Below are 16,396 nucleotides of genomic sequence, written 5' to 3'. Positions count from 1 at the left end.
ATCTTACAAATTTACGTGTTTATAGACCTTATTGACATTACAGGGATTGCTAGAGAGAGAGAGAGAGAGAGAGAGAGAGAGAGAGAGAGAGAGAGAGAGAGAGAGAGAGAGAGAGAGAGAGAGAGAGAGAGAGAACGAAAAGAAGAGAAGGAAGAGGAGGAAGAGGAGAAGGAAGAAGAAAAAGAAGAGGAAGAAGAGGAAGAAAAGAGGAGGAGAAAGAGGAGGAGGAGAAGGAGGAGGAACAAACAACAATAACCTCCTCTTCCTCCTCCGCCTCCTTCTCTTCCTCCTGCTCCTCCTCTTCTTCCTCCTCCTCTTCTTATTCCATTAGTTCCTTTCTCTACTACTACTACTACTAATAATAATAGTACTAAATTTATCTGTGGTGTATACCTCTCACCTAACTCCTCTGACTATAAGAAATTGTTTGACTACTTAACTTCCGAAGTGGAGCACATTCTGACCCTCTTCCCTTCTTGGAGACTTCACTGTTCACCACCAGCTTTGGCTTTCCTCTCCCTTCACTGACCATCCTGGTGAACTAGCCTACAACTTTGCTATCCTCCATGACCTAGAGCAATTGGTGCAACACCCTACTCGTATTCCTGACCGTCTTGGAGATACGCCCAACATTCTTGACCTTTTCCTGACCTCTAATCCTTCTGCTTATGCTGTCACCCTTTCTTCTCCGTTGGGCTCCTCCGATCACAATCTCATATCTTTATCTTGTCCTATCGCTACGATCCCTCCTCAGGATCCCCCTAAGCGAAGGTGCCTCTGGCGTGTGTTTTGGTGTGTTTTGGTGTGTTTTGAAGGTGTTTTGAGGGTGTTTTGGTGTGTATTGAAGGTGTTTTGCTGTGTTTTGGTGTGTTTTGAAGGTGTTTTGGTGTGTTTTGGTGTGTTTTGAGGAGGTATTTTGGTGCTTTTCCTTGGAATGACTACTGCTTCCGTGTCAGAGAGCCGTCTTTGTGTGCTGAGCGCATAACAGAGGTGATAGTGTCTGGCATGGAGGCGTATATTCCTCACTCTTTTTATCCTCCTAAACATTCTAAACCTTGGTTCAACGCCAGTCAAGTTAGTGGAGACTGGGACAATTGTTTAAACACACAACCGCCAAATTTGAAATGAGCCCTGCGGTGTTTACATTGACAATTCTTCATCTATTGTATGACCTTGTGTGAAGTCATTGAAAAAGCTTGTGTGTTATTACCAAATGTTTAATTGTCATGGACGAATTCAGGTAGACTCTTTAATTGAATTATCTATACAGCTTGGGTCTACCACAGATTAACGTACGCTCTGCACCACATTATCGTACGCTCTGCACCACATTATCGTACGCTCTGCACCACATTATCGTACGCTCTGCACCACATTACCGTACGCTCTGCACCACATTACCGTACGCTCTGCACCATATTAACGTACGCTCTGCACCACATTACCGTACGCTCTGCACCACATTAACGTACGCTCTGCACCACATTATCTTACGCTCTGCACTACATTATCGTACGTTCTGCACCACGCTATGTATATTATCACCGCATTTCATTTATCATTCTTTTTTCTTTTCGTTCATAATTTGTTCTGTATTATATATTATTATGTATTTATGTATTTATTTATTCGTCTCCATTATCTTCATTTTTTCCTATAATTTATGTATTATAATTTGATTCTCTCTCTCTCTCTCTCTCTCTCTCTCTCTCTCTCTCTCTCTCTCTCTCTCTCTCTCTCTCAACCTTAATTCAACTGCCAGGAAGCACAATTTCGGTAAATTTTCTGAACCTATTAAAATTGAGAAGGAAACAGCAATAATTCGGAATCTCTTGAAATCCATGACTCTCAATTGACGTCCTGATGTTTCGGTAGACTTGACAGTACATGCAGGATAGTGAATTGTTAACAGGTATTCAGAATTAGTTAAATATTAGCCAAAAGTGCCATACCATCAGGAGACACAGACAAAACTATATCATTACATATTTACGTTAAAGGAAGTAAACTATCAGCGAAAATCAACCCTTTATTGTTTATTTTATGACAGAGGGCAGGACCTGCGACTCTCAACACCAATCAACACCTGATAAAATGCGACAATTTCCACACTAAAAAATAAAACGATCTCCCTTTTTTTGTCAATAGCACTAACCAGGAACTCCCGAACACAAAAGATGAACGTAAAAATTAACCCCCCTTTAAAAACAATAAAAAATAATTATAATAGTAAATAAATTAATAAACAAAATAATTAAATATGATAAACTGTCTTAAATTATCTTTCCCTTTCCATGCAAACCACACCACGAGACCCAGACAGCACCACCACGTACTGCTACACCCATCCAGGGACTGAGACACCCTGCACACATCACGTCTACCTCTCTACACCCCAAAACACATCCAAAACACCCCAAAATGCATGCACACCCACCTTAAACACCCAGAAACAGCCTTGTCCACCCACAGCACACCCCTAGCCACCCAAAACACACCCAAACTCCTTAAAAATACCCAAAAAAACACTTAAAATACCCCAAAACACACCCAAACTCATCCAAAACTGACAAAAACACCCCAAAAACACACCCAAACACACTCAAAACTGACCAAAACACCCCAAAACACACCCAAACACCCCAAAACACACCCAAACACCCCAAAAACACACCCAAACACACTCAAAACAGACCAAAACACCCCAAAACACACCCAAACACACCCAAAACTGACCAAAACACCCCAAAACACACCCAAAACACCCCAAAACACATCCAAACACACTCAAAACACTCCAAAAACACATGAAGAATGCCACAAATGAATATAAATATTTAAATATATACACATGACACAGGGTGGGAAGGGAGTATTGAGGTGTAGGGGAAAGGAAGGGTGCAACAAGAAGCAGGGAGAGACAGGGTGTAATAAGATGAGACAAACAACCAGGTAGGGAAATTAGACAGGGTTTATTGAGATGGACAAATAGGGATAGTTTAATGAGATGCAAGGGTGATACAGGGTGTATTAAGCTATAGGGGCAGACAGGAAGGGTGTACTAAAGTGTATGAAGACAGGAAGGGTGTACTGAGGTGTGGGACAGACAGACAGACAGACAGACAGACAGAGAGACAGACAGACAGAGAGGGAGAGATTAAAAGAAAAAATTTGAGACAGACAAAGGATATGAGAGAAAGAGAAAGAGAAAGAGAGAGAGAGAGAGAGAGAGAGAGAGAGAGAGAGAGAGAGAGAGAGAGAGAGAGAGAGAGAGAGAGAGAGAGAGAGAGAGAGAGTACTAATCATCTCAATCATTCAATAAATTCCTAATATATGTATAGATTTGTGCATACTAGTCTTACCTAATGTGTGTATAGATTTCCGAGCATATACCAGCATCTCTTATGAGTTTGTGTGCTTATATCAGACTTAGCAAAGATTTGGATGTGTCTATAAATATATACTAGTGTTTGTATACAAGTTTGTGTGTATACTAGACTTATTAAGAGTTTATGTGTGTTTCTAAGAGTATACAAACCTTAGCAAGTGTTTATATATGTCTGTAAGTGTATACCAGTGTTTGTGTGTGTATACCAGCATTACATAGTGTTTGTAATGGTTTAAGTGTACACTAGTCCTTTTTAATTGTTACCTTCTCACTATCCCAGCCTTCCAGATACACCTGAGGCATACAGCGTCACCCCAGTACAGCCCCAGGTTGGTCTGGCGAGCCCCAATGAGGATGAAAGCAGGAACCATCATTATCACCTGCTGTGGTTGATGATGGTGGCTTCTACGCACACACACACATACACACACACACACACACACACCTCAGACAGCAATTCCTGGAACAAGAGAGGACAGAACAGCATGCCAGCCACAGCAAGAGTGAGTGTGTGAACAGCCGCGGTCACCAACCAGCCAATACTTCCCTAGCAGAAGAACGCGGCCCTCACAGTCGACCCAGTGGTGAAGCCTGTGCCCAATATTATTTATCAAGACTCTCTCTCTCTCTCTCTCTCTCTCTCTCTCTCTCTCTCTCTCTCTCTCTCTCTCTCTCATCCACCATTAGCCAGTCTCTCTCCCTCTCTTACCATTGGTCAGTGGCCTGTACAGCAGACACCCAGTCATCATGGTGGAGGGATTTTCTCCAAGTACTGTACCTCCACCACTCCCTCCAGGCTCCTCCCACTTTCTTCCATAAGCTTGATAATCAGCAGCTGTCCCTCTATACCACAAGCTTCACTCTGGGCAGCTCTCTGGAGGCCTCCGAACCTGTGGGTGTAAGGTTAGGTTAGGTTAAGTTAGGTTAAGTTAGGTTAGGTTAGGTTAGGTTAGGTTAGGTTAGGTTAGGTTGGTTAGGTTAGGCCTGTGGATGGTGTGTGGAGGAGGACAGGACAAGCAGACCAGTGGGAAGGCTGTGGAAGGCCTGTGGATGCTGTGTGGAGGAGGACAGGACAAGCAGACCAGTGGGAAGGCTGTGGAAGCCCTGTGGATGCTGTGTGGAGGAGGACAGGACAAGCAGACCAGTGGGAAGGCTGTGGAAGCCCTGTGGATGCTGTGTGGAGGAGGACAGGACAAGCAGACCAGTGGGAAGGCTGTGGAAGGCCTGTGGATGCTGTGTGGAGGAGGACAGGACAAGCAGACCAGTGGGAAGGCTGTGGAAGGCCTGTGGATGCTGTGTGGAGGACAGGACAAGCAGACCAGTGGGAAGGCTGTGGAAGCCCTGTGGATGCTGTGTGGAGGAGGACAGGACAAGGAGACCAGTGAGAAGGCTGTGGAAGGCCTGTGGATGCTGTGTGGAGGACAGGACAAGCAGACCAGTGGGAAGGCTGTGGAAGGCCTGTGGATGCTGTGTGGAGGAGGACAGGACAAGGAGACCAGTGGGAAGGCTGTGGAAGGCCTGTGGATGCTGTGTGGAGGAGGACAGGACAAGCAGACCAGTGGGAAGGATGTGGAAGGCCTGTGGATTTCAAGGTAATGCAACACCTCACACCAACACCAGAACAATGCCTCACCTATCCACCTGCAGCCACATCACAGTCTCCCCCTTGTAGGTGATGGCAGGAGTGGTGGTGCTTGTGGTGGTGGTGCGAGGAGGCAAGGCACCCATGGCTGGAAAAGAAGGGGTGAGTGCATTGAGGCTGCAGGACGCGGTATACAGGTGTGTGGGAGGTGAGAGGGTGGGAGAGAGGGAGTGGGCACGTGGGAGAGAGTAAGTGTGTTCTATGGCAAATTATATATAGGATTTCAAGGGTGTTTTTGTGTATGATAGGGAAAATATTCATACACACATACACACATACATTTTCATCTCCCAAGCACCTCTCCTCTCCTCCTCTTCCCTCTTCCCCTGTCTCGTGCAATAGGTAAACACACACACACACACACACACACACACACACACACACACACACACACACACACGCACATTGATAGAGGGATAGATATTAGCCCAGCATGATTTAAACAACTAATATAACTATCAAAAACACACACACACACACACACACACACTTCTCCACAAATCTGAAGGCACTGTGGTTTCCAAGCCCTCAAAGTGAATGAGTGTGCTGAGGGAATAATATTGCACCACTGCCTGCATGAACTTGTCACTAAAGCTGTCATGTGTCTCACACACCTCCTGTCACTGCTCATGCTGGCTGTCAACGCAGAACGCACCCTCCACCACTCATTGTTTGGGGTGACGGTTCTGTGGGAATGGAAGATAATTAGATTTTCTCTCATATCAAGTTGAATTGGTTTAGCTCTCTCTTTCTCTCTCTCTCTCTCTCTCATGATTGATTTCAAAGGCCACAATGATGATTAGCAGAGGTTTTTGTGAGTGTTTCTCCTGACAGTAATGCAGGAATGTTGTTAATTTGTCACTAAAACCATAAAAACATCCTTAAAAACCCGTGGCACTTCGAATAGAGCCTTTTAAAAGTGTGTTTCTCCCACCAGTCGAGAAATGCAGTTATTTATTTACATTTTATATATAACACGCACACACACACACACACACACACACACAGGTGGTCTGGCAGGGAAGTGCTATGAGAAATATACAAACGCATAGCAAGGCAAGGCACACAGCTTTCACACTCACTTCACACTCACTCACAACACTCTTTCAACACCTTAACCTTTGTTGGGGAAGAGAAACACTACTGTCTTAACCTTAAAATACACTTATTATAGCTTATCTCTTACATGTACCAAGACAAGGCACACAACTTTCACTGTTACTCTCACCCACAACAATCTTTCAATGTGTTAACCCTTGTTGGGGAAAAGAACCACTAAAATATTATCTCCTACAAATATATTTAAACACTCACTCAGCACGCAACACCTTAGCCCTTGATGGAGACAAGAAGCACTCCTACCCAACCTTACAAAACCACTAACCTAAAATCTTATCTCCTAACTATACCAAAACAAAAACACAATTTTCACCCTCATTCAGTCAGCACGCAACACCTTAGCCCTTGATGGAGACAAGAAGCACTCCTACCCAACCTTACAAAACCACTAATTAAAATCTTATCTCCTAAATATACCAAAACACACAATTTTCACCCTCATTCAGTCAGCACACAACACCTTAGCCCTTGATGGAGACGAACAGCACTCCTACCCAACCTTACAAAACCACTAATTAAAATCTTATCTCTACTTCACTTACCCATCCATACACCAACCTTGTAACTCCACACAAGACAAGACACCACAGTCATCCACATCTATCTATGCCACACTGACTCCTGAAGCTGGTGGAGCATAGGGTGGACCGAAGGGCATCAGCTCCACACTCTGGGATGCCTGTGGGGGAGTTTATCCTGAGACCAGTGAGTACCTCTTCTGTATTCAGGCTCCCCTCCACCCTCTCGCACAGTACCTGAGGGCATGAGGGGGTGGTGAGAGGGTAAGAGGGTATGAGGGAGGAGGGAAGAGATGAAATGTGGTGAAAAACAGAAGAGAACACAGATGAGCAGGAAAATTGAGTGACTGGGTGTTTGAGTGAGCGAGTGAGTGATGGTTTATTGTCTGTCTGACTGAATGAATGAATGAAAAATACTTGCTAAGGGAATGAATTAATATCCACAAACTCACGCATTCACTGAATGGCTATTTGACTGACTGACTGACTGACTGCTGACTAAAAATGATAGGTTAAGAGGGGATAAATACTCGTAATCTCTCTTCAAATGTTAGTTCCTGATGGGGAGGAAGCCCGAGGGAGGGTCAATGGGGTCATGGCGAGAAAGCAAGAGGACGAGAGCAGCTGGTAGGAAACAGCAGCAGGCGGACGACGCTAAGGAGGGAAAAGGTTCGCTACACGAGTCTTCCCTTGTTCCAGTCAAGGTGGCAAGCTGCCTTGGTATTACTGCACTCTACTTATGATTGTTCTGGATCTCATACTGTAATCTAAACTTGGAAGTCTATATATATATATATATTGTCACGAGAGGGCAAGATCATGAAGATACCCAGACTGAGTCCCAGCTGAAGTGGAGGATGACGTCACACTACGTCACCTCGCCGGCCGCCTACCCTGGGGCTCGGGAGTATCACGTGACGTGTAGCAGCCCTGGGATTGGTGGCGGAACAGTTTGGGAGACAGAGTGGCGGGAGAACACTGGTGAGGGAAGAAAGCCCGCGCGTCGCCGACACTGCCTCCTGTACTTGTATGTGCCTTTGTGAGCTGGAGCGAGGCGTCAAGAAGCCTTCCGAGGGTCGACAAGAGGCCCGGGGTGCCGAGCTACAGCATAGGACTACTGTGTAGTGTGAGCAACGGAGAATAGAGGGCCAGAAGCCACAAGTGTGTTTTACTACTCGCCTTCTGAGGGGAGCCAGGGGAGAACACGGAGCGCCGCAGGGTAAGTTCACCGTCACGTATGCAGGAAGCACCGGACCCTAAAAGTGTAAGTGTGACTGCCCACGGGGTGGTGAAGTTACAGTGGTGTCAGGATCGTGGGATGAGTTAAGTGCTAACTGTGTGCGTCGCGGTGTGTTACCGAGTGTGCGTGTGTATTGGACAGGGGAGGCGAGCAGCGGTGGTACGGGTAACGTACTTGTGGATAGCAGCGGGCAGGCGGACGGTGCAGTGTGTTTTGCCATGGTAAGCTGCGTGTTGTGTTAAGTTACGGTGCCTTACAGTAATTAAGTCAGCATGGCGGCGAAAGAAATCACACTAGCGGATGTTATGAGTGCCCTGAAGGCGCAGGGAGAGGTACAGCATGCTGAGATGAGTGCCCTGAAGGCGCAGGGAGAGGTACAGCATGCTGAGTTGCAAGCGGTGACGAGCAGTGTAGACCGTGTATTTAAGGAGGTTATGGGGCTCGTGAAGGAGGAGTGTTCACGGGTTAAAGACGAGGTGTTAAGTGAAGTGTTCACCAAGGATCAGGTGAAGGGAGAGGTGGAAAAAGCGGCCAGTGAACTGAGGAGATATGTGGATGAGGTTGTGGCGGCACAGGCGCCTCCTGTACTCTCTCAGCATAAAGGCACGCTGTTCCGGTCAAGTGGGCGTGCTAGTGAGACTGAGGGGGGGAGTGACGAAGGGGAGGAGGATAATAGTTGTCACGGAAGCCTAAACAGCCTTTCTCCATTGGCCAAGGTGATACCGTCTCCCCTACGCTCTCCTGTAAACGTCTTATCACCTCCACCATCCCCGCTAGCCTCAGTAAAGTCGTACCCCTCTGCTGCCAGCTCCACGTCACGGAGGCTGAAGGACGGGACGAGGCGCCGGCCACAGGAGTTCGATGGAACAGTGTCTTGGGAAGCGTATAAGACACAGTTCGAGCTCTTGGCCAGTGCCCGCCAGTGGAGTCGCCCTGAGATGGCCATGCAGCTGGTGTGGGCACTCAAAGGACCGGCATTAGAAGTCTTGAACCAGCTGCCAGCTGCCCAGCGGTGCTCGTATAGTAAAGTGACGGCGACACTGGAGAGGAGGTACGGGTACCAGCACCAAACCGAGGTGTTCAGGACAAGGTTCCGGGCCAGGTTACGAGGCCCGGGGGAGACCCTGACACGCCTGGCGCAGGATTTGGAGGTGCTGGTGCGGCGTGCGTACCCGGAGGCCAGTGAGGAGATGATCACCATTCTCCTGCGGGATCAGTTCGTTGATGCCATCGATAACCAACAACTGAGGATATACGTCCAGCAGGCACACCCCAAGGACCTTCAGGAGGCCCTGGCGAGGGGCCTGGAGATGGAGTCATTTCTCCGGACGACGCGGGAGCGACCCAGCGGGAATTATGTCCCGCAGAGAGTGAAGGCAAGGAAAGGGGCCGTGCAGAAGGCCTACTCTAGCCCTTCACCGCCCCTAGGTGAGTTCAGGGGTAAGTGCTACTCTTGCGGGCAGCAGGGGCACACCAAGAGGTACTGCCCGCAGGGATCGAGTAGCGGAAAGGCTGTCAACGGCAGAGCAGGGCAGTACCAGTACAAACCCTGTTGTTGGAACTGCGGTCAGGGGCACAAGATGGCAGAGTGTGCCCTCGTCTCTCCCAGGGATAGCAAGGAGGCTGGGGGAAACGGAAAGAGGCTGGTGGAAGGGGTCGAGCGCCAGCCAGAGAGCCAGAGACCCCAGTCCGCCTAAGTTGCCGCGCCGAGGGTGCCCGGACAGTGCAGGTGGGCGGGCAAGTGGATGGCAAATCTTGCTGCCTCACTGTGGACTCGGGCGCGGAACGTACCTTCGTGCAGGACGGGGTGGTGGCAACTGGACAGCCCCCGGTGGCCCAGCAACAACTGTGTGGTATTACAGGGCACTGCACACAGCTGAGGGGACCAGTGCATGCCAGGATTGCGGTTGGCAGCACGGAGGAGCATCTTCCCGTCTTTGTAGCGGACGTCGGGGAGAACTTGCTCGGCCTAGACTACCTGAAGCAGAGCAGGGCGGTGCTGGACTTCGGGGAAATGACTATGTCGGTCAGAGGTAGTGTGGTGCCGCTACAGGAGGGCGGTGTTGACGCAGAGGAGTGTGAAGCTTCATTTGAAACTCACCGAGCCCATACTGCGTCCCTACCCGAAGCCAGCCACCGCTGCCGTCTCAGTAAGGAACAGAAGGAGGAAAGTCAAGGGTCGGAAGAGTGTGAAGGTGTACAGACGACTATGGACCCGGAAGGTCATTGCGAGGACATGCAGGGGAGTAGCACTGGGGTTCCACCTCATCTGCAGGATCTATTGCAGAGGAGTTCGGCATGCCTGTCTGGGGAACAGGTGGACGAGGTGAAGGAAGTGCTGACTCTGTATGCAGATGTCTTCTCGCAGGGAGACAATGACCTGGGCCGGACCAGTCTGGTTAAACACCGCATTCACACAGGGGATAGTCGGCCGGTTAAGTTGCCGCCCCGCCGGATTGCGCCTGCTCGTCGGCTGGAAGTGGAAAAAGCCGTGGAGGAGTTGCGCGCGCAAGGGATAATCGAAAAGTCGGCTAGTCCCTGGAGTGCTGCTGTTGTCCTCGTTAAGAAGAAGGATGGGTCTACCAGGTGTTGTGTGGACTATCGGGGCCTTAACGCGGTGACGACAAAGGACTCTTACCCTCTACCGAGGGTGGATGACACGCTTGACGCGCTCACGGGGGCCCAGTGGTTCTCCACCTTAGACTTGAAATCAGGTTACCATCAAGTTGAGGTTGCGGAGGAGGACAGAGAGAAAACGGCCTTCTCGTATGGGCAGGGACTGTATCAGTTTAAAGTGATGAGTTTTGGTCTGGTGAATGCCCCGGCCACCTTTGAGCGTCTAATGGAGCGTGTGTTGGATGGGTTGCTGTGGAAAAGCGCCCTGGTGTACTTGGACGATGTGCTAGTGTACGGGAATTCGTTCAAGGGGGCTCTGGAGAGGCTTAAGACAGTGTTGGACAGGTTCAGGGGGGCAAATGTGAAACTCAGTCCAAAGAAGTGTAGCCTGTTCCAGAGGGAAGTGCCGTTTCTGGGTCACATAGTGAGTAGTGAGGGAGTGAAAACAGACCCTGGTAAGGTAGAGTCAGTTAAGGAGTGGCCAGTGCCGCGCAGTGTGACGGAAGTGCGTGGGTTCCTTGGGTTGTGTACGTACTACCGGAGGTTTGTGAAGGGTTTTGCGCAAATTGCGGTGCCACTCCATCACTTGACTCGTAAAGGGGCATGCTTTCACTGGAGCGAGGACTGTCAACGGGCCTTTGAAACTCTGAAAGAGGCTCTCGCTAACGCCCCTGTGTTACCGTACCCGGATCCAATGAAACCATACGTGTTGGATTGTGATGCGAGTGCTGAGGGAGTAGGAGCCGTCTTGTCCCAGGAGAAAGACGGACAAGAGTGGGTCGTCTCCTACTTCAGCAGGAAGTTCTCAGCCCCTGAAAGGAACTATTGCGTCACTCGTAAGGAGTTGTTGGCAGTGATCCTGGCCATTGATCACTTCCATCCTTACTTGTACGGGGCCAGATTCAAGATTAGGACAGACCATGCTGCTCTGAGGTGGCTGAAAACCCTCAGAAACCCGGAGGGGCAGCTGGCCAGGTGGATTGGCAAGCTGGAGCAGCATGACTACAACATCGAATACCGGCCTGGAAAAATGCATAGCAATGCTGACAGTTTGAGTCGCCGTCCTTGCGACAGTGACTGCAGGCATTGTAGACGCCATGAGACTGAGCCTGTGTGCGTGAAGGCTGCCGGTCTTGTCAGTGACACTGAGTGGGGAGAGGACCTCAAACAGGCCCAGCGACAGGACGCTGATATCGGGCCCATAGTGACACTGCGGGAAGAAGGCGAAGAAAAACCGCCATGGGAAAGCGTGGCCCCGCTAAGCCCTGCCGCCAAGGCGTTGTGGCAGCAATGGGCAGTGTTGCGAGTGAGTGACGGTGTGCTGCAACGGCGGTGGGAGTCATGTGACGGCGGTGTGGCCTTCTGGCAAACAATTGTCCCTGTGAATATGAGGGAGGCCTTAGTGCGCGAGGCTCACGGTGGAAATGCAAGTGGTCACTTCGGTGTGAGGAAAACGCTAGGGCGGTTAAAGCAGCGGGTTTATTGGGTAGGCATGCGGAAGGATGTTAGTGAATGGTGCAAAGTGTGTGACGTGTGCTGTGGGAAGATGGGCCCTGGGAGAAAGACAGTTGCTCCCTTACAGGTGTATCAGGTTGGGGCACCAATGGAGAGGGTGGCAGTGGACATCCTGGGTCCGTTCCCTCAGACACTGAGAGGTAACCGCTTTGTGTGTGTGACCATGGACTACTTCACTAAATGGCCGGAAGCGTATCCGCTGCCAAACCATGAGGCTGCCTCCGTGGCAGGTGTGTTAGTGGACGAGTTCTTCGCCCGGTTTGGCGTGCCGCACGAGCTGCACTCTGACCAGGGCAGGGAGTTTGAGTCAGCAGTATTCCGGGAGTGCTGCCAGTTGCTGGGTGTCAAGAAAACTCGTACTACACCCCTGCGGCCGCAGTCGGATGGCATGGTGGAACGCTACAACCGCACGTTGGGGCAGGAGTTGGCCAAATATTGCCAGGAAGGGCAGGAGGACTGGGACTTAAAAATCCCCCTGCTTCTCTTGGCCTACCGGTCCGCCGTGCATGAGGTGACCGGTTACACGCCAGCCCGGCTGATGTGTGGGCGGGAACTCCGGCTACCAGTGGACCTCGTGACTGGCAGGCCGCCGGACGAAGACCTGCCCACTACCATCACCCAGTACGCTACAGCCCTACAGGACCGTCTCCGGGAGGTGCACCATCAGGTGAGGGGTAACCTGAAGGTGTCCGGTGAGGCGATGAAGGACCGGTACGACCGCCGGGCAACGGCACCACCCTTTAGCGAGGGGGATCAGGTGTGGCTGCACAACCCTCGGCGTAAGAAAGGATTGTCCCCTAAGCTCCAGAGCCCCTGGGAGGGGCCATACGTGGTGGAGAAGGTCATCTCGGACGTCACCTTCAGGATATGCCAAGGGCCAAGGAAGCGGGCACTGGTGGTGCACGCTGACAGGCTCTGGGGTTACCATGGCCCTGGAAGCTTCTCCTGGGGAGAGCGAGCTGCTCTCCTGACCAGTGACGAAGAGGAGGACAAGGACAAGGGCCTTGGGGACGACGAGCCCCTGGTGATGGAGGATGACGGAGACCTGGACCTGAGAGAGCCTGAGCCGCTGGTGATGGAGGAAGGTGGAGCGGATGAGTTGTGTCCCTTGGAGGGGGCACTGGCGGATGTCGACGCTGGACCTGTAGTAGGGAGACCCAGACGGGAGCGGCATCCACCCAAATGGAGTGAGAATTATGTTCTTTGTTGATTTTTGATATACCTAAAGTTGAAGTATTATTTTCTTGTTTTTGGGGGTGTATCTGTAACCTAAAGGGAATAGAGAGAGTTGGGGAGCGAGGGCGCTCAGTCTCTTTACAGGAGGGGGTAGTGTCACGAGAGGGCAAGATCATGAAGATACCCAGACTGAGTCCCAGCTGAAGTGGAGGATGACGTCACACTACGTCACCTCGCCGGCCGCCTACCCTGGGGCTCGGGAGTATCACGTGACGTGTAGCAGCCCTGGGATTGGTGGCGGAACAGTTTGGGAGACAGAGTGGCGGGAGAACACTGGTGAGGGAAGAAAGCCCGCGCGTCGCCGACACTGCCTCCTGTACTTGTATGTGCCTTTGTGAGCTGGAGCGAGGCGTCAAGAAGCCTTCCGAGGGTCGACAAGAGGCCCGGGGTGCCGAGCTACAGCATAGGACTACTGTGTAGTGTGAGCAACGGAGAATAGAGGGCCAGAAGCCACAAGTGTGTTTTACTACTCGCCTTCTGAGGGGAGCCAGGGGAGAACACGGAGCGCCGCAGGGTAAGTTCACCGTCACGTATGCAGGAAGCACCGGACCCTAAAAGTGTAAGTGTGACTGCCCACGGGGTGGTGAAGTTACAATATATATATATATATATATATATATATATATATATATATATATATATATATATATATATATATATATATATATATATATATATATATATATATATATATATATATATATATATATATATATATTCAAGCTCTCAACCCTATCTCATCACAAATGAACACATTCACTAAAGCATAAGCTTCTACGAGTGTGATTGAACTAGCAAAACTGAACTGGAAATTAGAGTTGTCTTGCATTGCTTGAGATATATTAGCAATAATAATCATTGATAATGAAGGGGAAGGTTGATAGTAAGGCGGACAGTAAAGTGAACGTCGGCCTCACCAGGCAAAAGTAGCCCGCAGATGGTAGTGTCGCACATCATAGGATGACTCATGAAGCGCGTGACGCTGGTTGTGACATGGATGCTGCTGCTCGCATCACCACGACGTCTACCTCTACTTATTATTACTAAAGCTTTATTGAGCATTATAGTACATTTTTAAATATATACATATAGCACAAAATATACATGAATATACATATAATACACAAAGCGAGCACCAGCCCGCAGGTGGGGGTCTACCTCTATTAATTCGAATTATGATCAGTAATAATTATTTATTTATTCAATATATATGCATAACTGGTACCAAACAAAATATACACCTTTTCTTCAAAATGCATCTCAGCTAAAACTTTTAATGCTATTCTATTTTTTATTTTTTATTTTTTTCACACGTCGAAAGATATTACCAGGCTTGGATTCTAAGAACATGTGGATAGTTCATTGCTTTATATATATATATATATATATATATATATATATATATATATATATATATATATATATATATATATATATATATATATTCCCGTGACAAAATGTAGTTAATTACAGTTCGGTGACACTATATATATATATATATATATATATATATATATATATATATATATATATATATATATATATATATATATATATATATATATATATATATATATATATATATATATATATATATATATATATATATGTATGTATGTATGTATGTATGTATATAGTGTCACCGAAGTGTAATTAAGTACATTTTGTCACGGGAATTCTATGTTTGTACAAGTTCAGTAAATAAGAAAGACGTTCTGGTGAATCTATCCACACGTCTTGAAAAGACAGGAGACAACCTGAGGTTATTGTACTACTGCCCCAGATATTCAAGGAATAGCGAAAATTTCATCTTGATCAAGTCAACGATACCTCATGGAGAGAGAGAGAGAGAGAGAGAGTCATCAAGGTGTCATACAAAGAGCAGTTTTCAATTCGTTAAGCAGAAGATAATACATTTTTGCAATGTGTTGTGGTGATTTGTATGTTAGAAAAGTCTGGACTAGACGTTCACACAAGGATGACATTGAGTACCGCTGTCATAATGATACCATGACCAGATCAGATTCACGTTCACCAAGAGCAGGCATATTATCAACGCAAGCATTAACTTTGGGATCTCAGCTATAGGAGCACGCTGCACTAACTCAAGTTACTTTCTACATGACTAATTCCGCATGCTTAAACTTCTTCCTATCCTGAAACAAACGCACAATATTATTCGTCTTCATATAACTTTTTTTTCTAGGGCGTACACTAATTTTTTTTTTCTTTCATATCCAATAATCCTTTGCGTTTGAGCCACTTTTTTTTTTTAAGTTACTAGGTTTAGTGTTTATTTCTGGTGGTTAACATTATGTGTGGTAAAGTTATAATTCTTACACTTATTTTCCTTTTTAAATGTACTTGACACTAATCTTTAAACTCATCTCGAAAACCCAGTGCTGTAAATTAACAAGTTACTTCAAAAGAACTCAGACGAATTTGCAAATACAACTGAGAACAAAAGCAAAGATCAAAGTGACACTACAGGTTACCTGAGTGGAAGCGCCAACAACGAAGACGGGGGAGGTGGAAGGCTCGCCAAACAGTGCCCGACTTGAAAACACAGAAACACAGCTGCACTCAGGAGGAAGCGGAAACAACAACTTCAATGACATTGACTACTGGAAACTCACCATGCGAAGCGTCACCATGCAATGACACACAGACACAGAATGAAGGAAACTGCCACAAGCTGAGAAGTGGCAAGAGCTTAGAATACTGAAGTTAATTTGCATCATAAACAAAATCAAATATACGTAAAATTATGGAAATGCACTACTATATAACACGAGAGAGAGAGAGAGAGAGAGAGAGAGAGAACGCACCAGTAAACACGCACTCCACTTCCAGTCACGGCTGGCACACGACTGACTGCCGCCAGCGACCAGGTAGACCATCAGGCTTCTTTAGCTCCTTTAGAACTCCAGATGCTCCCTCTAGACTCCTCCCCGCAATTCTTAACACTATTCTTATAGATCCTCCTCCTCCTCGACTCCCCCACCCCCTATGTTTCTCCCCTTGCCGAGAATAATAATCAGAAATGTAATAAGGTGTTGACAGGTATCATTTGCAGCACTAAAAGTCTTTGCTTCATACATTTTAGCTCTTACTCCGCCCTT

General features: G+C 47.9%; 2 protein-coding genes across 2 annotated transcripts in view; one reads left to right on the top strand and one right to left on the bottom strand.

Annotated features, from left to right (window-relative positions):
* LOC135098719 (uncharacterized) overlaps nucleotides 1–5,643 on the bottom strand; it is a 16,531-nt gene extending 10,888 nt beyond the window's left edge. The window contains exons 1-3 of the mRNA XM_064001106.1: nucleotides 5,521–5,643; nucleotides 5,022–5,118; nucleotides 4,098–4,278 (exon numbers count right to left, since the gene is read on the bottom strand). Coding sequence (XP_063857176.1) covers nucleotides 4,134–4,278; nucleotides 5,022–5,118; nucleotides 5,521–5,608 — 330 coding nt within the window. The 5' untranslated portion in view covers nucleotides 5,609–5,643 and the 3' untranslated portion in view covers nucleotides 4,098–4,133. The remainder of the gene's footprint in view (nucleotides 1–4,097; nucleotides 4,279–5,021; nucleotides 5,119–5,520) is intronic.
* A 1,816-nt stretch (nucleotides 5,644–7,459) lies between these two features.
* Nucleotides 7,460–9,605, top strand: LOC135098717 (uncharacterized). Its single transcript, XM_064001105.1, has 2 exons — nucleotides 7,460–8,239; nucleotides 8,282–9,605. The coding sequence occupies exons 1-2, from the start codon at nucleotides 8,180–8,182 to the stop codon at nucleotides 9,602–9,604; spliced, it is 1,383 nt and encodes a 460-aa protein (XP_063857175.1). The 5' UTR covers nucleotides 7,460–8,179; the 3' UTR covers nucleotide 9,605.
* Nucleotides 9,606–16,396: the final 6,791 nt, after the last annotated feature.

This window comes from Scylla paramamosain, unplaced genomic scaffold (genome assembly GCF_035594125.1).
Source record: "Scylla paramamosain isolate STU-SP2022 unplaced genomic scaffold, ASM3559412v1 Contig76, whole genome shotgun sequence".
Lineage (NCBI taxonomy): Eukaryota > Metazoa > Arthropoda > Malacostraca > Decapoda > Portunidae > Scylla > Scylla paramamosain.
Note: the sequence above shows the minus strand (reverse complement) of the source record. Positions and strands in the feature narration are given on the sequence as shown.

What these genes read in the sequence shown, in the direction of transcription:
- LOC135098717 (XM_064001105.1), top strand. Translation starts at nt 8,180, where the DNA reads ATGGCGGCGAAAGAAATCACACTAGCGGATGTTATGAGTGCCCTGAAG. An exon ending in CCCTGAAGGCGCAGGGAGAG is followed by an intron (nt 8,240 to 8,281) that starts GTACAGCATGCT and finishes GCGCAGGGAGAG; the next exon opens with GTACAGCATGCTGAGTTGCA.